Source organism: Cyprinus carpio, chromosome B3, assembly GCF_018340385.1.
Source record: "Cyprinus carpio isolate SPL01 chromosome B3, ASM1834038v1, whole genome shotgun sequence".
Classification (NCBI taxonomy): Eukaryota; Metazoa; Chordata; class Actinopteri; order Cypriniformes; family Cyprinidae; genus Cyprinus; species Cyprinus carpio.
Genome location: NC_056599.1, coordinates 44,018,355 through 44,040,277, shown reverse-complemented (window position 1 = coordinate 44,040,277; position 21,923 = coordinate 44,018,355). Strand labels below are relative to the sequence as shown.

Genomic DNA, 21,923 nt, shown 5'->3' with positions numbered 1-21,923 from the left:
AACTCACCACTCTCACAGAGGAATTAGTCAGGACGCTGCAAACGCTGCGTGTCTCTTCACCCAAGCCTTCCAATCCTCCTCCAAACATCCCTGTCATGGTGGCGGCAGCACCCAATTCCAGCGTAAGTCCCCGTTTAGCATTTCCTGAGAAATATGATGGCGATCCAACTCAGTGCAAGGGGTTTCTACTTCAGTGTACCATGTTTGTCAATCAACAACCAGCCCTGTACGCCACTGAGGAGGGGAGGATTGCCTTTGTCTGCTCATTACTCAGAGGACGGGCGTTAGAGTGGATGACGGTGGTGTGGAGTAGTGGGGGCTCACCATTCCCATCATTTGAAGCTTTCCTCCAACGCTTTCGGGCAGTCTTCGATCATTCAAGGGATGGAAGGAGTGCGGGCGATCACTTGCTGGCTTTAACGCAGGGAAGGAGATCAGTGGCAGAGTATGCACTATCGTTTCGATCCCTCGCAGCTCAAACCACCTGGGTGAAGGACACTCTGAAGGTACTCTTTCGAAGGGGCTTGAGTCATGATCTGCAGTCCGAATTAGCATGCCGAGATGAGGAAAAATCTTTAGATCAATTCATCGAACTTACCATTCAGATTGATAATCTTCTCCGATCATGCTGGCCTCTGCCACGAGTGTTATCAACAGTAACCACGGATCATCCTGAGCCCATGCAACTAGATACTTAGCACATCTCCCCAGAGGAGCGAGAACGACGCCTCAACTTGAAGTTGTGCCTCTACTGTCGTGAGCCCACAGTAGAGGTAATGCTGAGAATTGCGTTACTGTCCCTGTCACAATTACTCTCCCCACAAGGGCGGTGTTAGTAGTGACTATGTTGGATTCTAGAGCTGCAGGAAATGTTATGTCTTTGGAGTTTGCTACAGAACAGTGTATCTCCCTAATTAAGTGTGTGTCTCCTTTGGCAGTCGAGACAGTAGATGGACGACATCTGGGCAGCGGGAAGATAACTCACCTCACCACAGCACTCACAATGAGGACTGGAGCTCTACATCAAGAGACCATCCAATTCTATATCGTCTCAATGTCTCATGCACCAATCATCTTCGGACTGCCCTGGCTGTGCAAGCACAACCCCACTATCTCTTGGCATGAGGCTCAGATAATCCATTGGAATAAGGTCTGTTTTACCCACTGTATTTCTGCTATCACCCCACTTCCGCTCCGAACAGTTTCCATTCGGGAGACAGACATCCCCGGGCTGCCTCCTGTCTACCAGGATCTGTGTGAGGCTTTTAGCAAAATCAGGGCCTCCGAATTACCCCCGCACCGACCTTCTGACTGTGCCATTGATCTCTTGCCCGATGCCGTCCCTTCCAAGGGCCGTACATTCCCTCTGTCACAACCCGAATCCAGGGCCATGGATGAGTACAGGTCCTTCTCCAAAAATTAGCATATTGTGATAAAAGTTCATTATTTTCCATAATGTAATGATAAAAATTAAACTTTCATATATTTTAGATTCATTGCACACCAACTGAAATATTTCAGGTCTTTTATTGTTTTTAATACTGATGATTTTGGCATACAGCTCATGAAAACCCAAAATTCCTATCTCAAAAAATTAGCATATCATGAAAAGGTTCTCTAAACGAGCTATTAACCTAATCATCTGAATCAACTAATTAACTCTAAACACCTGCAAAAGATTCCTGAGGCTTATAAAAACTCCCAGCCTGGTTCATTACTCAAAACCGCAATCATGGGTAAGACTGCCGACCTGACTGCTGTCCAGAAGGCCATCATTGACACCCTCAAGTGAGAGGGTAAGACACAGAAAGGAATTTCTGAATGAATAGGCTGTTCCCAGAGTGCTGTATCAAGGCACCTCAGTGGAAAGTCTGTGGGAAGGAAAAAGTGTGGCAAAAAACGCTGCACAACGAGAAGAGGTGACCGGACCCTGAGGAAGATTGTGGAGAAGGACCGATTCCAGACCTTGGGGGACCTGCGGAAGCAGTGGACTGAGTCTGGAGTAGAAACATCCAGAGCCACCGTGCACAGGCGTGTGCTTTTGAACCAGAAACAGCGGCAGAAGCGCCTGACCTGGGCTACAGAGAAGCAGCACTGGACTGTTGCTCAGTGGTCCAAAGTACTTTTTTTGGAAGAAAGCAAATTTTGCATGTCATTCGGAAATCAAGGTGCCAGAGTCTGGAGGAAGACTGGGGAGAGGGAACATGCCAAAATGCCTTAAGTCCGGTGTCAAGTACCCACAGTCAGTGATGGTCTGGGGTGCCATGTAAGCTGCTGGTGTTTGTCCACTGTGTTTTATCAAGGGGCAGGGTCAATGCAGCTAGCTATCAGGAGATTTTGGAGCACTTCATGCTTCCATCTGCTGAAAAGCTTTATTGAGATGAAGATTTCGTTTTTCAGCATGACCTGGCACCTGCTCACAGTGCCAAAACCACTGGTAAATGGTTTACTGACCATGGTATTACTGTGCTCAATTGGCCTGCCAACTCTCCTGACCTGAAACCCATAGAGAATCTGTGGGATATTGTGAAGAGAAAGTTGAGAGACGCAAGACCCAACACTCTGGATGAGCTTAAGGCCGCTATTGAAGCATCCTGGGCCTCCATAACACCTCAGCAGTGCCACAGGCTGATTGCCTCCATGCCACGCCGCATTGAAGCAGTCATTTCTGCAAAAGGATTCCCGACCAAGTATTGAGTGCATAACTGAACATAATTTTTTCGTCGCTGCCCGATGAAACTCACGTATGTCCAAAACGGTTACTTTTCAGGAAGTGAAAAAAACACCGTATTTCAAAAGCAGTTGAATGTAGCGTTGTCATACTTAGTACGACATCTTTACATGTAACCATATTCTTGCCAGTGTAATGATATAATCCACATTTTACCAAAATTGAGTTTAAATGGACATACGTGCATATTTTACAGTAACGGTGGTCGATACGCGTTCTTCCGATCATTGATTAGAATGGCCAAGTCGCGTTTCATATTGACAGATGAATACGCTCAGTTTATTAAATAGCCTACGTCAAGCAAACTAATCTGTGAAGAACTAGATTAGAACTAAACTGTGGAGAGCTTCAATGTTGTACTTTCGTCAGCCAGGTTCACAAATATAAAAATAAATAAAAATATTCGGTGACAATTACTTCGTCTAGACCATTTACCGATAAATAATAGTTGTGAATATATAATAAACTTGAGAACAGTTGTCAAAAACAAACATTTGGTGATACTTTACCTCACAGTGTTATTCGGCTATCCAGTGCTGAGCTTCGATGAAATTTCACTTGACCGGCGAGATGCTTCCACAGGGCGGGGGATACGCGGCGTGATTGACAGCTTTGACACCAACTGGATATACGTGAAAATCAGATGACATGATTTCACAACTTTTCATTGGCCATTTAGATATGTGAAGCATACTGTATACGGAAATGAACCTGGACATTCAATCCGTTGAAAAATCTCAAAATCGGCAAAATGGACATACGTGGTTTTCATCGGACAGCGACGATTTGAAGGTTGACTTTTTTTGTATTAAAAACACTTTTCTTTTATTGGTCGGATGAAATATGCTAATTTTTTGAGATAGGAATTTTGGGTTTTCATGAGCTGTATGCCAAAATCATCAGTATTAAACAATAAAAGACCTGAAATATTTCAGTTGGTGTGCAATGAATCTAAAATATATGAAAGTTAGATTTTTATCATTACATTATGGAAAATAATGAACTTTTATCACAATATGCTAATTTTTTGAGAAGGACCTGTATATCAAGGAGGAACTGGCTAAGGGCTTCATTCAGCCCTCTATCTCTCCAACTTCAGCGGGCTTCTACTTTGTGAAGAAGAAGGATGGAGGCCTCTGTCCCTGCATTGATTATCGAGGTCTCAACGAGATAACTGTTAAATTCCGCTACCCCCTGCCTCTAGTTCCCTCTGCATTAGAACAATTGAGAACCGCCAGATTCTTCACCAAACTCGATCTCTGCAGTGCATACAACCTCATTCGGATTCGAGCGAGAGACGAGTGGAGGACGGCCTTCTTCACAAGCTCTGGCCACTATGAATACCGGGTCATGCCCTTCAGCCTGGTCAACAGTCCGTCCAGTAATTTATTAAACAGTAATTTATTCTAGAACCCTGAAGGAGCACATCCAGCAGGTCAGGGCAGTTCTCAAACGCCTAATGGAACATCAACTCTACGCCAAGGCAGAGAAGTGTGAGTTCCACCTAACAGCCATCTCGTTCCTAGTATATGTAATCAGTCAGGAGGGGGTTGCCATGGATGGGAGTAAGGTTAATGCAGTTCTGAATTGGCCACTACCTGTCACTATTAAGGATTTGCAATGCTTCCTGGGGTTTGCCAATTTTATCGCAGATTTATCAGAAACTTCAGTTCAGTAGCCGCTACACTCACTAATGACTAGGAGGGGTTCAAGTCGTCTTCATTGGTCACTTCCTGCTCGTGAGGCTTTCGAGGAACTCAAGCTCCGGTTCACCACGGCACCCATCCTGCACCACCCAAACCCCAAGGTACCATTCATAGTCGAGATGGATGCCTCCAACATTGGGATAGGGGCCGTACTGTCTCAACGTCAGGGCTCGCCCGTCAAGATGTACCCCTGCGCTTTCTACTCACGTAAATTGAATGCTCCGGAAAGGAATTATGACGTTGGAGATAGGGAGCTCTTGGCCATGAAGGTGGCATTCGAGGAGTGGCGTCACTGGTTGGAAGGGGGCAGAACATCCATTCACCGTCTTAACCGATCACCGCAATCTAGAGTACCTGAAAACAGCCAAGCGACTTAACCCTAGGCAGGCAAGGTGGTCTCTGTTCTTCTCCAGATTTGTCTTCACTGTCACATATCGGCCAGGTTCTAAGAACGTCAAGGCAGATGTTCTGTCACGGCAGTTTGAGGAGTCCCAAGGTACCAGAAACTATAATTTCCCCATCTCTCATTCTGTTGCCCATCCAATAAGACATTATTACTGAGATTGAACTGGCCAATGAGGAGCTGGAGGTTCCACCAGAATGTCCCCAGGACAAGCTGTTCATTCCTGGTAATCTTAGAGAAAGAACAATATCTCAGGTACACACTTCATTCAGTTCAGGCCACCCAGGAATCAACGCCACTGTTCAGCTTCTACAGAATTGTTTCTGGTGGCCATCTCTTAGGAGGGACACCACTAATCTGATCCGTCAGTGCAACATTTGCAACACACAGAAATCTTCACGTCAGCTACTTGCAGGGCTGCTGCAACCTCTGCCCATTCCTGAACACCCTGGTCACACATCACCGTGGACTTCATCACCGACCTGCCCCGCTCCAATGGCCATACTACCATCCTAACGGCTATAGACCGTTTCTCCAAGGCCTGTCGTCTCATTCCCCCACCCAAGCTTCCCACTGTATTAGAGACAGCTGAGAATCTGTGTGAACTTGTCTTCTGCTTCAATGGTTTACCCGAGGATATAGTTTATGACCGGGGTCCCCAGTTCACCTCACGGTTATGGTCGGCATTCTTCAAGGCGTTGAATGTAAACATGAGCTTGATGTCAGGCTTCCACCCAGAATCCAATGGGCAAGTAGAACGACTCAACCAGGAACTAACCAGATTCCTCCATTCCTATTGCAATCAGAACCAGCAGGACTGGAGTCGTTATCTGATGTGGGCAGAGTACGCTCAAAATTCCCTTCACAAACCCTCTACTGGTCTAACCCCATTTCAATGCATTCTGGGATGTCAACCACCCCTATTCCCCCTATTCCCCTGGTCAGAAGAACCGACAAATGTCCCAGCAGTCAATGACTGGATTCAAAGGAATGAGGAGACATGGAACCAAGCTCATCATCATCTTCAGTGTGCAGTCAGGCGACAAAAGGAGGAAGCCGACCGGCTCCGCCGCTCCAGCCCGGAATACACCCCTGGCCAATGGGTATGGTTATCCACCTGGGACCTCCGTCTCCGCCTGCCATGTCGCACACTCAGTCCCAGGTACATGGGCCCTTTTAACATAATTGGACAAATAACTCCTGTATCCTTTGAATTGGCATTACCTAACCATCTCCTACTTTTCATGTATCCCTGCTAAAGCCCACTGTTGGTCCCAGTGAGAGGGGGAGGGGGGGGGGCAAAGGGACAGGGTCCCCTGCCCACCTTAGTGGAAGGCGAGGAGGCCTATCAGGTTCAAGATATGCTCTACTCCAGGCGCCGGGGAAGAATTCTCTAATATCTGGTCGATTGGGAGGGTTATGGTCCGGAGGAAAGGTCTTGGGTCAATGCGGACGACATCCTGGACCCCAATCTGGTGGAGGAGTTTCACCGCGACCATCCGGATAGGCCGGCCCCCAGACCCCGTGGGAGACCCCGGCGTCGACCACCTCCTCGCTTCCGGAGCCACTCACAGGGAGGGGGCTCTGTCACAGAGAGCGTTTCCGAAACTCCATCTCTGGGCCATCAGAGGGCTCCATCACTGGAGTTTTGATAATTCTCTCTGCGCTACAATTCCCATGAGACCCGTTCTTGGCACTGATTACCTCTGATACCTGTAGGCTGTTGGACAGTGTTATTCCTGCTTGCCTTCCTGCTTGCCTTGCTGCTGTTTTGTGATCGTAGCTCCGTGTAGCTTTGTTTTTCTGCAGGATCTTTATATTACTATCACTCTCTGTTGTTTAAAGTGATAAAATATAACTTAATTCCCACCATATTTCTGATATTATCTATCAATCTAATCTGATTAATTTGATTGTTCTCTTATTTTAAATCCACGAGTGCAGTGCACCTGCATCGCGTTAGCACTCGTTAGCTTGTCATTAGCGTTTCCATTTGTGCCTATCGCTGTTTTCTTTCCTCCTCTCCTCTCTCTCGCTATTCTCTCTCTCCGGTTTTTCACAAGTTCATCAAACAAATGTGGTAAGTATCTTTCATCAAGCATGGTGAGTAATAACTTCTCCTGCTATTGTTATTTGCACTGCTTGCCACATGTATAGTTTATCTATCTCTGTCAGTGACGAGGGATTCACATGTGATAAATGCAGGGAAATAGTTAGGCTGACAGAGAAGATTTCAGAATTAGAGACACGCATCCAAACTTTAACTGAGGACAGTAAGAATATGAGGGCTCTAGATATGGCTTTGGATGCGTCTAGCTCAGGGAGTCCTGTACATTGTTCAGTTCCGGTAACAGGGCCTTTGCAGCAGGGCAACTGGGTGACTGTGAGGCGGCATAGTCGTGGGTCTAATGGGTCTGGACTCTCTCTTTTCTAGCATTTTAAATACAGTTGCTCCTTTACACTTAAGGAAGGTTAAGGAAAACAGTCTGACACCGTGGTATAATGAGCACACTCGCACCCAAAAGAGAGCAAGTCGGAAAATGGAGCGCAGCTGGAGGAAAACAAAACTAGAGGTATTTCGTATTGCTTGGAGGGAAAGTAACCTATTTTACAGAAAAGCATTAAAAACTGCTAAATCCGATTACTTTTCGTCTCTTTTAGAAGAAAACAAACATAACCCCAGGTATTTATTCAATACAGTGGCTAAATTTACGAAAAATAAAGCATCAACAAGTGTTGACATTTCCCAACATCACAGCAGTAATGACTTTATGAACTACTTTACTTCTAAAGTCCATACTATTCGAGATAAAATTGTAACCATGCAGCCATCAGCTACAGCATCACATCAGACAGTGCACTATAGATCCCCTGAGGAAAAGTACCACTCATTCTCTACTATAGCAGAGAAAGAATTGTATAAACTTGTTAAATCATCTAAACCAACAACATGTATGTTAGACCCTATTCCATCTAAGCTCCTAAAAGAGGTGCTTCCAGAAGTCATTTTTAGGCTGCATTAATTAGGTAAACCGGAACCGGGAACACTTCACATAACACCCGATGTACTTGTTACATCGTTAGAAGAATGGTATCTATGCTAATATTAGTCTGTTTCTCTCTTATTCCAAGGTCACCGTAGCCACCAGATCCAGTCTGTATCCAAGTCAGAGGGTCACTGGAGTCACCCGGATCCAGTATGTATCCAGCCCAGATGGTGGATCAGCACCTAGAAAGGACCTCTACAGCCCTGAAAGACAGCGGAGACCAGGACAACTAGATGAGCCCCAGATACAGGTCCCCTGTAAAGACCTTGTCTCAGACGACCACCGGGACAAGATCATAGGAAACAGATGATTCTTCTGCACAATCTGACTTTGCTGCAGTCTGGAATTGAACTGCTGGTTTCGTCTGGTCAGAGGAGAACTGGCCCCCCGACTGAGCCTGCTTTCTCCCAAGGTTTTATTCTCCATTCTGTCACAGATGGAGTTTTGGTTCCTTGCCGCTGTCTCCTCTGGCTTGCTTAGTTGGGGACACTTCATTTACAGCGATATCGTTGACTTGATTGCAAATTATTGCACAGATTCTATTTAAACTGAACTGAGCTGCATGATGACATCACTAAATTCAATGATGAACTGCCTTTAACTGTCATTTTGCATTATTGACACACTGTTTTCCTAATTAATGTTGTTCAGTTGCTTTGACGCAATCTTTTTTGTTTAAAGCGCTATATAAATAAATAAAGGCGACCTGTACCTCATTAACCCAGCTATTAATAGCAGGCCCATGCTCAGGCTCTCTGCGAAGTCTTGTTTTGCCTTGGTGAACATTTCTGAGCATTTGTTTCTTTATCTTTGGACTGCCTTCTGTTATTACCCTGCCTTCGTTACCAACCCTTTGGGGGCTGTGGCCGTGGCCCTCCAGGAACTGAGTTCAACACCCCTGCGTTAATGGTAAAGATTTGGTATCCTGTACTGCTATGCATTTAACCATTTTCTACTTGTTTTTTTACAGTGCAGGAAAAAGCAAATATTACCTCTTCTGTTTTTTGCACTGAATTTGGCAGTTTTTTTTCAGTGTAATACTAATCATAGAATCACTAGTTTAACATTTTTTATTTATTTTAATAAGGTTTTGATATACACTTTATTAACACAGACCTGCACTACAATAAGATCACTCACATTTTTATTTAGTACTGAAAAACAACAGCTCTTCAGCATAAAAAGTGGATTTTCAATACACTGAAAACAAGTTTATTCAAAACACAGATATGTGTAATGCACTTTACACAGCCTGAAAAGTATTGTAAGTTATTTTGTTTTTGTTTTTGGTTTCTCTGTCTTTTTCCCAGGATCTCAGTTGACTGTGGTGCTTCATCTTCATCTCATCCCACTTCATCTGACAAGGAAATCAAAAAGTCAAACTGTTGTTTCCAAATATTTGTAATAGTATTTCTCACCAACAAAATAAGAAATACACTACCAATCAAAGGTTTTTGAACAGTAAGATTTTTAATTTCTTTAAAGAAGTCTCTTCTGCTCATCAAGCGTGCATTTATTTGATCCAAAGTAAACACACACAACACACACATATATATATATATATATATTATATATTGCCATATTAATTGCCATAATTTAATGACATTTATTGAACAAAAACTAATTCTTTTATTTTTCAAAATAAGCAGAAAAAGTGTAAGCTTTGCTAAAGTGATTGTTTTGAACAAGTATTAACTTAGACATTATTAAAAAAACAAAAACAAATATTTTAGCCGAAGTATTTGTATCAATACTGTGTGCCCTTTACCCCGTGTGTGGGGTAAAAGGCCCCCCTTCCCACCTCATACATTAATAAGATTTTTAAACAAAATAAACGACTTGTATGATTTATTTTCACACAATATCTGTTGCTCCATTAAAGCTCCAATATGTAGGAATTTTGTAATAAGATTTCCGAAAATAACTTGCACAGTGTGATATATTTCCTCCAGTTGTGTACTTACAATATCTCAAAAGTCTCCAAAGATTTTTTATTTCAGAGAAATTCCGATTTTAAATAACTGGCTGTCCAGGAAAAAATATGTCGCCTCTCAGTGACGCAATGTCCGCTCTATACTTTTTTTCCGGTGTAGACCATGTTCCACCACACCGGAATATCACATGGTCAAATGCGGAAGTGGTGGTTATGTTATAGCCGCGTGTATGGTTTGGTTGTCGTTGTTATGGATCACGATAACTCTTTGGCGAGTATTGAAGTGCCAGTAAAACGTAAGTTATATTGCTCTTTGTACTAAGGTAAGGATTTTTATCACGTGTGGTGACCGAGATTATGGCAGTACAATTAAATACAATCGGATATGTGTTGTTAAAATATATTTAGTCATTACTTGCAAATGTTCGTTCAAATTTACTTTTAGAACGATTGGTTTGAGCACGTTAAACAACACGGCATTAACCATAAACACGTAACACTGCAAAACATTAAACCCAACAAATCATTTAACAAATAGCTGTAAGTTGTAACGGGACAATATAGTATAACATTTCACGTTCCTTGCAGTTCATTAATTATGATGACATAAAATAATACGATCATATATACAGGTAATACAAAAAAGAATAAATTACCTCATCCGTGATCATGATTCGTTTATCCAATTTAGATACATTGCTATGGTGAAAACGCATTAAAAACGACATCTCCCATCGTCACCTGCTTCATAGCGTCATCAAGCTTCGCCTTTGTTATTGTTGGAAATGCGCCCTCTTGTGGTCAATTACAAAAGTCACATACTGGAGCTTTAATGTTCAATAGAAAAGTATATATATTTTCTGCAGTGAAAAGCACTTTTTATCTTAAGGTGTGCCTTTAGCCCCATTGTACCCTATATATATATATATATTTAGCAAGGATGCTTTAAATTGATCAAACGTGATGATAAAGACATTTATAATGTTACAAAATATTATATTTTTGAGCAGCAAATCAGATTATTAAAATGATTTCTGAAGGATCATACGACTGGAGTATTGATGCTAAAAAAATAAAAAAATCAGCTTTAAAATAGGAGTAATATTTTATTTTTTAAATATATTATAGAAAATTTTTTATATTGTAAAATATTTTTAAATGTTTTTGTTTTTTTTGTGTATTTTGGCAAATAAATGCAGGCTTGGTGAGCAGAAGATAAACATTGGAGAAACATTAAAAATCTTACTGTACAAAACCTTTTGACTGGTAGTGTATTTTAAAATGTAAGAAATATTGTAGATGTTTGTGTGTGTGTGTGTGTGTGTGTGTGTGTGTGTGTGTGTGTGTGTGTGTGTAAAAGTGTGCCAGCTTTGTTGTGTGCTGATATTGCTAAGGCATCTGTATTTTTTAATGGAGCAGTAAGAGTTATTCAGACATTAACATGTACAGAATAAATTAAATCACAGAATAATATTTTTTTTAATATTTACCTGCTATATACTTCAACCTCACACAAAATGAGAATTTTAAAAATCCCAGGTAGAACAATGTTGACATATCGTCCCTTAATATGCTTAAACGTATATGTTTCAGTGCCTCCATTTGGGATGGACCAAATTGTTGCAGCCCTATAAATAAGCACAGAGAAATAAGGAAAAAGTATGGTGGCCTAGAGAGCTCAACACACTGCAAATAGAAAAAAGCATCTGCAAAGTAATTAACCCTCTGGAGTCGGCCAAATTGTTGCAGCCCTATAAGCACAGTTTCTCCTGATAACCCCGAAAAGAACTTAAATTATACTTTAAGTTTTGATCGTACAGATAAGAGCAATACATCAATAGAATCTGTAAAGGGTCTACTTTTTTTGTATACAGATATAATAACAACAAAACTTTGTGCATTTATAAAATAAAGATAACAAACAAGGTGTGCTGTCTGCAGCCTTTGTCTGCTGTGATCTTCATTTACAAACGCGTCATTAAAATGAACTGTAACTTAGTGAATACTCAACACAGAGACATGAGAGAGATATCTATAGAAAGCCTGACATGTCTACTTTTAAACTAAATAAGTGCTGCTAAAAACAAATATTCTATGATGAAGTAATCCATATGAAAACAACGCGATGTCCATTTTTCACGTCTCCCTTCATTATCTTCTAATGTGACCACGCCCCCGCGCTGAACGCGCTTTTGAAATTTTAATGGCCCTACCTCGTTATGTGAATAATCACATAAATACATTATTTTAAGGTTGTCCAGTTGCCAGATCTTGTATGAAATGCAGCCTTCTCACACAATAGATACATCATACAATTTTGAACCCATTTGTGACCTCAACCTGGCAACCTACAGCTCTGTTGCGCATTTGATATCTGTGCAGGTAGACGGGGGAATTTGAATCAAGCGTCACTAAAATGGTATTAGAAAGCTCAGGTGGTGCTACGGCGAAAAAAACTTAATATGGCTGCAAATATAACAACAGCTGGTCAGAGGAATTTAATTTCTTATCACGAAGCAGCATCGACAATTCCAACGCTTTTTGCAAATTATGTCGCACTGATTTCAGTATCGGACACGGTGGGAAAAACAACATAACGCAGCACAATAAATCCCAAAAGCACAATCGCGCTGTGGAGGCACAAAGGGGCACACCCGCGATTTCAAACTTTATCAAAGTCTGCTACTTATAACTCTGGACCTAAGAAACTTCAAGTACATGAAATTTCTTGTTACATGTTCCACATGCACCACATTGTTTCCTTTTATGTAATATAAAATTTGTTATAATAAAGATAAAGAAAAACGAAACATGAATAAGTCTCATTATTATCACAATAATTCTTATAAATAATTATGTATTATATATTTACTTATGTGCATTTAACTTGCCTCTGACCCGCCCCAAACCCAGCCCCATCTGTCGAGTCCCGCCCCAGCAACCCCCCCCCAACCGCCCCGCCCCCCGGAGTCTCCCGGATTTCGGTATCCAAATGTTGACAGGTATGGTGAGGACGGAGGAAGGAGACGAGCGGCTTCTAGCCGTAAAAGGGGCCATCCACGACTACATCACTTCCCCATGCACATCCGGGAAGAAAGGAACCAGAGCAAAACGCGGTTGTGAGGTGATTTGCTCTTTTAAGAAATCGCTCTTTTAGTTGAAGCGCCCATGGGAATCGCTGAAAGGGACACCTCTGTTTGCGCCGTACCGCCAACCAGAACACCTTCCCGACACACAGCAGATGAATGGCTTTGTGGAGTATAACAGCTTTTCATACAACCACTCGGCTCCGAAGCAAAAATCTGAATGAGTGGATGCACCTGTCGCCTATTTGGCTCAGGTATGTTAAATCCACTAGCCAATTTTCATTGGCGTTTTCTCTTAAACTCAGAGATGATTGGCCTCCCAAGTGAGACCCCATATGTCGTTCGACATAACTTGTAGTGACCGACAGATAGGGAACCAATGTTCTGTATGTGTTTTATGGCCTTATTCAAGTGATTTAACATTTTTAGTTTTTCACTAACCATGCATAACATTTTTTTCTGAAAAACACAATCATGTACATACATGCTGCTCACATATTATTATAGCCCAGTTTGTGCTGATTACAGTGAGATTAGACTTTAGCCATTAGATGTTTATAAGTAACTGAAAAAAGCACAAATGTCAGGGCATGACAAAACTTCTCCAGGCCCCAAAAATACCCTTAGACCTCAGAGGGTTTTAAACAACTTCATCACTTTGACAACATGCACGCTGCAAATGCTCTAAAACACGACCAAATAAAGAAATGCACTGCAAATACCCACAACACAAACAAACAAATAAACGCGCTGCAGATAAAATTCTTTATTTGGTTGTGTTGTGAGCATTTGCAGGGCAGGTGTTGTCAAATTGATGAAGATGTTTTCTTGATGTGTTTTTTCTGTTTGCCTGTGTTTTCTGAAGTTGCAGCGCGTTGAGCTCTCTCGGTCACCATAAAAAAGACACATGTAAGCTCTGTAAAATGAAATGCCTTTAAAGGTGTAAAACTAAAAAATTATGAGAGTGATCCTTACAGCTCATTGTTGTTGCCGTTGCTATTTAGGCTGTTGCCAATACGGATCTGAGCACCAGATAGCCACTCTCCACAACAGTCTCCACGATTTGTGATGGTAACCCTGGAAATCTTGTAGACACCCATCAAGTCCACTCTCCACCACGGATTATTCTCAAGGTTAGTATGAGTGCATGACCCATACAAAAAATTGGAATTTCTGTTTCCATCTACAGCATGTTTAGCTAATCCAAGGAAATTGAATGTAGAAGATTGGGCCGTTTTGCCTCCAAGAGCAAGATCCCCTGTTTACCAAAGAACAAATAAATTCTTTTTTTTTTTCTTTTTTTTAATGGAATAAATACCAGTATTATGGGTGACATTATGTAAAACTATGCTATCAAAATGGATTATTCCAAATGTTTGACATTTGAACTATTTGTAAGGATATTTGATATATGAAAGCACGTTTAATGTTATGAACAACACTCACTTGAAATCTGTCTTTCTGATCTCCTCATGTCTGCTAAAAAGTTATTTACACATTAATATGAACCAAACTGAATCACAAACTAGAAAGAGTTGGTCTCAGTTAGGTGAATTTTCTCTCAAAGAGCAAAGTACTAAACAACAATCAATCAGACATTGTGGCCTTCAACAAAGTAAATGCATGCTGTTAGACTAACAAATATACATGAATTCCTAATATAATTCCTAATATTCTAAACTTACCCATCAATTTAGTGTCACACAGCCCCGGCAGAAGTGCAAGCAACAGAATCACAAGTACATCCATGCTGACCTTAGAAATAAGAATAAAGCAAGTTAAATCCGCACATTGAGAACTTACTTTGTGTTTCATCCTGTTTTAGATGAACTGATTAGTAGTCCTAATATCAAAGGACTTGTAGTCCATTTGCTGCTAGTTATCTGTCATATTTTAGCAATAATGCAACAGTTTTAAGCCTTGAGAACAGGCAACAACAGTTTTTTTTTAGTATCCAGGTTGACGTATTTCAAACATCATCTTTTGTTTTTTAATTTCTTTTTACTTTTTTACCACCATGATCCTTACCTGTCTCCTCTTCATGTTATGTGTGACTGAACCTCAGATGACTTGAAATGAATAGAGTGATCTCTCACTCTATTTATATATATATGGTCTCCTCTGTGCTCTTGTCAGCACATGTGTTTGTTCGTGTGAAGTATGTGTTGCGAAAACAATTAACTGCTTTTAAAATGACTGGGCAGTATTGACTTCTCTTCTAAATACGTATTGGGAAATAACAGCCTCTTCTGTTTCAGGTGCCAGTATTATCCAGTCACTCTCTCAGATCAAAACAATTTGATGTACAATTATCAAATGCTTATGTCATGTTGATTAAAATGTATTGTCTGTTTAATAGTTATACCCCACAAAACATCTAGGAAATAGTTTAAGTCTTAAGTTCTTAAGAATGCAAAATTGTTGAATCAGTTGTAATAATCTGACAAGCATGTTTTTTTTACACATTTCTATTGGACCTTTTTTCTTTTCTTTTTTTTTTCCAGAGATGTTAGTCAAACAGGCCATGCAGTCCCTTCTAAACTTCAACACACTGAGTTCACCTACTCTGCAACTACTCTGGAGTTCCTAACAGGAAGAATTGAGAGCAGTGAGACTAACTAAATGTTTTATGCAAATTCCTGTACCCTAACCGTTGTTTGATATTTGCCACAATACCTTTATGATTCCTTCTGCTCCTAAGCCAATGTCCAAAATCTTTAGTTGTTTTCTTGCTTTCTTGTCAGTCGTGTCCAGTCTGACCATTTGCAGTGCAGTTATGTCATTAAGAATTTCTTCCTTGATGAACTTCTTCAGCAGGCTCTGAGAACATACATGACATATATAGTACACTTATACAGTACAATGTAAATAAGTCTTAATGTTATTGAATTTAAATGGAAACATCATATACTACTTCCGTGGCATGTTATTTATTACCTTCATGAGCATGATCAGGTCTTTGCTAATGAACGGCATCACAGGCTCATCCGTCTGATATTTAGTCAGAAAGGTGGAGAAGGTCCTGGAGATAGCCATGAATTGGCCATTATAAGAGGGTCATTCTATGCCTCTGCAAAGGAGTCATAGGATGATGTTCTTGGATTTGTGGGTAAAAGAAAACTTACTTTGAAATGCTGAAGTAGATCTTGTGGTGTTGCATGGCTCATACACTGAGATCTAAAGAACTTTGACATTCATGTGCGGTATTGGTTAAATGAACATGTTCAGTCAAAGACAAAACCAATAAAACCCATTACAAACTAGGCATTTGTAGCATCCAGTGGGGACATAATTACTGATTATAGTGACTTATACTGTTTTTTTACACGTTGCATTACGTAGCGCGCCACGTAAACACAAAACCAGGTTCCATGTCTGGATTTGTGAACGAGAAACGACAAACAACAAGCACTACTCTACACTGCTTAAAACTCATGTTTGAATCATCAGTGGCAAATTCTTTAAATATAAAAAATGTACTTTGACGGTCCTTGCAAAGTTGGAACTGCACCACTTTATAGAAACAGCCTTTGTGTGTAGACGGCATTGTAGGCTACTTTAGCAGGTTTAGGAAACAGTTTTCCGTCCTTGCAAATCAAAGATTGGGACAGCTTTTCTGGAACAGTGTGTAAATAACAACTTACCAAACCACTGATTTCTAGTTGTGTCTTCTTTTGAAGGTCAAACAAAGTACTTTCATTTTGTGGGTTATGTTTTGCGGCATTTTGAAGGTCAAACAAAATACACTCACTAAACAAAGAGTGAGAAGAACTTTGTTTTTCAGCCACACACACGTTGCAAAGTTTCGGGAATGACATCTGCATATTTATGTGGGATTCACTCTCGAAGTAGCAGTGATTGACACAATGATGACCAAAGCAATAGACGGGATGTGAAAATGGGCATTAAGACTAAAGCACCCTCACTAATTTTAGAAGCACCCTCAGTGGTTATTTCTGGAGCCTGGTTAATACGCTTTTATTGCAAAACTATATACAAAAACAACAAAATACAAATGCACTTAATAAAACAATTGAATAAATGCATATTTATAAGTTAAGCACTTAACTAAAATAAGTAGGCTATTAAAAAAATAAATAACTAGAGAAGGCTGACTATAATCAGCTTGCTTCTATTTAATGAGATAAGCCTACTCTTCATCTGAATTAGAAAAAAGGCGCTGGGGGTGGCCAGCCAAATTTCAGGGGGGGCCGGTGCCACCCCTGGCCACCACGTAGACACGCCTCTGGGAAATACGTCACCTCCACTAGCGACGCGGCCGGCATTTTGGTCCGGACAAACTATTAAAACAGTACATCTTTTAATTTATTTTGTTAAAACTTTCGTTTTGTATTATTAATTATGTTATATACATGTATAAAGAGTGCTTTGCAAGTTATGTCACATCTTTGTACGTAATGTTAATATTTTCTGTACTTTTATCTTTGTTACTTTTACCTAGTAGAAATAATAAGAAAAATAATAATAAACTAATCTTTTTGGTTTATGACACGATGGCGCTGAAGCCTTCTTTTTTTATTTTTCCCCCAGCAATTTGCACTACAGACATTCACAATCCATATTTTGAGGGCTTCTTCCTTTTTGTTCATGTTTGTTTTACCAATGTACAACTGCCAATGTAACATTACATACATTTTAGAAAGTAAACCTTATGTTTGTGATATTTAGCAGTGAACATTAAATGAAATATTAAATAAATTATTAAAATAATATCGCAGCCAGAATTTTGTGTTGAATTTTGTATTTTATACTAAGTAACAACATATACAAATAAACCACAGTAAAATAATGAAGAATAATTTCCACAATTTAAGTTAATTATTTGTGAGTAATAATAATAATAATAATAATAATAATAATAATAAACACATGAACTGCAAGTGACCATAATTGTTACAGTAAAAACACAATGAGTGAGCACGCAAACACACTTTACTCTTAAAGACCTCCATCATCTGTAAAGCAATCCCAGCTACATTAGCCAGGGTGGTCATCTGAGGAGTAAAACCTCAAAATCACTCCCTGTTGTCCATTTTCCTGGTGACCAGACCCACAGTCTTTGTAAAGCTGGCTGCACTGTAGGTGACTGCACCTAGAGATGCTGTACGGCTATCTGTACTTTTGATAGTGTCTCTTTGAATATCTTCACTGCATATGTTCAGTATATATATAAAAAATACAAAAAATTATGACAGTACATTAAGTCACAATTCAGACAATTTATGAAAAAAATCTGTCAAAAGTTTCATGTTAGGGAAATGGAAGAGAGTGAGATTACCTAGCCTAATTGTTATACCCACAGAGGGGCAACCACACTTATTGAAGTCACTATCAAGCCAGCTGAAGTGTGCCTCCTGTTGAAAATACTCCTGGATGACAGTGTTGTTAAATCTCTGGCATGAACAATTACGTCAGATGCGTCAAGTTTAATTACAATACTGACATTGCATTATCATCAATGTTAAAACACTTTACTTGTTGCTGAAGGTGCCTGGGCCACCACAGTTGTGCTTTGTTGTTTTGATGTATCTGATTGCTGGGCTGGGGACACAAAGAAGACATGAGCACAGCAAAACTGGAACAAAACTATGTCTGTGTACTGACGTTATGTAAATTCAACACAGAAAAGTACTGCATCATTTACCTTTGACAGTCCCAAAGCAGACAAGGTGATGGTGCTCAGAAGTTCCAGTCACTGTCCAGAGTTTAACTGCCTCTCTAAGGTGCTCTATTTGTGGAGGTGTTATGAGGATGGATAACACTTCATATATATTTGATCTGAAACAAAAAAGTCAAACAATAGAATAATAGAACAACAAAATAGAAAAAAATAAATATGTACTTGTTAATGTCACATGTAAAAAGACTTTGACTTCTAGGGTGGAAACATACATTTAAAATGTAAAGAGTGCTGCATCTTCCATGCTAATCCTATCCCTGGAAGTGCATGAAAAATTAAATATGAAAACAACCTCCTCATATGACTTTTTAATGTTATACAAGGAACGCTAGACACATTCACATACAAAACGATCGTGTCCTTTCATTATTCACTACATCATTTTAACACAAGCCACCCAAAACCTAAGTTACACCTATGCTAGCCGTCATGCAACATCACTCAATCACTCTGTATTAAAGGTAAAAATTTAAAGAGCAAACAATTTACAAATAAGTTTATCAGAAATGTATTATCCAAACAGTACTTCCCCAGTCAACTAAAAAGAAAGTATGTTCTTCAAGAATTTAGTGAAGAAGAGGCAAAGAAAATAAGTAAGCGTTATTTTACTTATCCAGTTCCTAAAGCCAAAGAAGTGACATTTAAAAATCTAAATGACATTTATCCATCTAATAACTTCCTACATTAAAGATTTAATTGGGAGAACAATTCATGTGGGTTCTGTGAGAAAGATATTGAAACTGTAGATCATATGTTTTTCCAATGTGAACTTGTACAGACTTTCTGGCTGGAATTTCAAAACTGGCTTCATTCCAAACATATATCAATACAGCCTTTGACTTTGATCTCAGTTAAGGTTGGAGTATTGTTGAAGGATAAGATCCTAGACCTTTTGATAAATAACTTAATTACTTTGTGCAAATACTATATTCATAGATGTAAGTATTTAAAGGTTAAACCCCTCTTCAGCGGATGGAAGAATGAACTAAAAATATCTGCAAAGTCTCTTAATTACAGGAACCAGAAACTCTTATATGCTTTGAACTTGTTTTTGTTGTTAGAATAAGACCCTCATCCTTCTTTTTCTTTCCCTTTTTTATTCTGTTTTATCTTATGGTGTGATTATTGTTATTTGTTTTTTTTTTCATCTTTTTTCTTTCTGTTTGGCTGTATCAACACTAATAATACGTGTTCAGTTGTTGAAATGTGCCGTAAAGGTTTGTAATTGAACTTGATACCTTAATAAATAAATAAAAAAATAAACATTGGTCAGACTCACTGATCTATATACAGTATTACTATATATGATATATATTCTCTATTATAGGTCAGTGGCCAGACATCAACATTACTTGCGATATAAAAGAAATCTATAAATCCATCATATTTATTAATCCTTTTGTGCATAATTTCACACAAGCCCTGTGCGTTTTGCTTACACTGCAAATTACAACAGCGTCAGTTTGCCATTTTAGCGATGATAAAATTACCTGAGTTTTAGTTTGAAGAACTCACGGCGACGCCATCTTGATTAATTCAAGTGGAGGTGACATATTTCCTGTTCGAGAGCGGAACTCCACTCGCCCATGGTCTGCAGCCAGACCCTTCTCTTTTAGGAGGGCGTGGACAAGTCTTAAATTTTATAAAGAATTTCTCTTTAGGTTTGAGACTTTAGTCTTTGCAACTTTAGGGATCTTATCTATTCACAAACAGCTTGTAACACTCCAAAGAGAAAGGAAAATGTTAAATTGTATCATATGACCCCTTAAATATATATAGTTACAGTTTTCTTGTGTCAAACACAACAATGCAAAAAATTTTTTTTTTTTTTTGTTTCATTTATTTTTGGCCATATGAAAAAGATCTGATATTCTATTTGTTGTATTTCTGTTTTGGATAAAACTGAAGAATATTCAGTACATCCTATACTGTATTCTAAAATGATCAGATATTAACTTTTGCATTAGGGTTGCCAACTTCAGAAAATGATAACAAGGGAAAACTGTGATTCTTTATAGAAAAATAAGGGACAGAAAAAGGGAAAATATTTGTTCTGTACCACAGTGTGTCATTCCCGTGTCTACAGTATGTGTATAAAAGGTATATAAAAGGTTCTCAGAAATAATCACATTTGTTTTGCTTAACTTAAGTACAATTATTCTAAAAAAAATGTAATGTCATACAGTACAATGTCATGCATGCTATACACAAAGCATCGGCCTGAATAAATTTTTCCTCTATAGAATTGTGACTACACAAGTGGTGTATTAATTTAGGAGGTTACAATATGTTATAAAATTTTGTAAGGATAACAACTAAACGTCTATGAAACGTCTATCAATAAAGCGTTTTTTTTAAAACAATGACATTTACAATTTTGAACTAAAATTTTATTGCAACCATATGGCCTATGATTTTATGAAAATTAATATTTTTCAATTAAAGAGAACTTGGAGTGTGTGGGCTGCTTTTGATGCTTGAATTTGTTCTTAAATATTAATTTCCAGGATCCAGGTTTAGGAATATGCTAGAAGTTACAATTTTAAAAATGTGTAATTTTGTTTCTCTATTTAACAACATTAACTTACAATATTGAAAGACGTATTTTTCTTGCCTAGCTGGATGTTGTGCTTGTGATCAATAATCACGTTCTTTGCATTCACCTAAACTGATTTGGCAAAACCAAATTGCGGATGGTGACGGGGATTGCTGTTAGCGCGAGCCCAACTCGCTGTGAAGTGGGAGCGACCAGGCGGCAGAGGATTGTGCAAGGTCTTAAAGCCTTTCTTCAGAGGCTACGTTCGCAGTTCAAACAATGATTTGTGCAAAAAGAATGATTAATTTATTATTTATATGGTCTAGATCAGTGGTTTTCAATCCTGTTCCTCGGGACCCACTGCTCTGCACATTTTGCATATGTCATTGATCTGACACTCATTTGAGCTCATGGAGCTCTTTCCTAATGAGCTGATGACCTGAATCAGGTGTGTAAATTAGGGAGACATGCAAAATGTGCAGAGCTGTGGGTCCCCAGGAACAAGTTTGAAAACCACTGGTCTAGATGGCCATACGGCATAGGCCTATGCCTGCGAATACAAGACAAACTGCATTCCATATAGCTTTCATAAAGAACGCTTCTCTGATGCATTAAATACGTGACAACTCCGTTTTAGGCTATATGGAACGGTTGGCAACCCTATTTTGCATAGATTTTATTGAAAAGAGCTTAGGTTCATGTAACCAGAAGTTTTAAGATATATGAATATGCATTTAAGTTGTTCTTGCCTCATGGGCTTACATTATCTTAACAAGGAAA

The 21,923-nt window shown here is 39.4% G+C and overlaps 1 protein-coding gene across 3 annotated transcripts; it reads right to left on the bottom strand.

The window, feature by feature from the left end:
* Window positions 1-9,014: 9,014 nt before the first annotated feature.
* On the bottom strand, window positions 9,015-15,088 carry LOC109078724 (fucolectin-like). 3 transcript variants are annotated; one of them, XM_019093932.2, is made up of 6 exons: window positions 14,935-15,088; window positions 14,592-14,661; window positions 14,353-14,382; window positions 13,882-14,164; window positions 11,311-11,448; window positions 9,015-9,244 (listed from the first exon to the last, which is right to left on the bottom strand). In XM_019093932.2, exons 1-6 carry the CDS (start codon window positions 14,947-14,949, stop codon window positions 9,241-9,243), a joined length of 540 nt encoding a protein of 179 aa, XP_018949477.1. In that variant the 5' UTR covers window positions 14,950-15,088; the 3' UTR covers window positions 9,015-9,240. The 3 variants fall into 3 exon arrangements, with proteins under 3 accessions (XP_018949477.1, XP_018949476.1, XP_018949478.1); XM_019093931.2 differs by having other exon boundaries at window positions 14,353-14,385; window positions 14,935-15,087; XM_019093933.2 differs by lacking the exon at window positions 14,353-14,382.
* Window positions 15,089-21,923: the final 6,835 nt, after the last annotated feature.

Excerpts from the sequence above, each read along its gene's own strand:
- LOC109078724 (XM_019093931.2), bottom strand. Across the intron at positions 14,386-14,591 it reads GTGTGACACTAAATTGATGG|CAGACATGAGGAGATCAGAA; the intron begins GTAAGTTTAGAA and ends ATAACTTTTTAG. Across the intron at positions 11,449-13,881 it reads AACGGCAACAACAATGAGCT|GGCTGCAACAATTTGGTCCA; the intron begins GTAAGGATCACT and ends GCTTATTTATAG.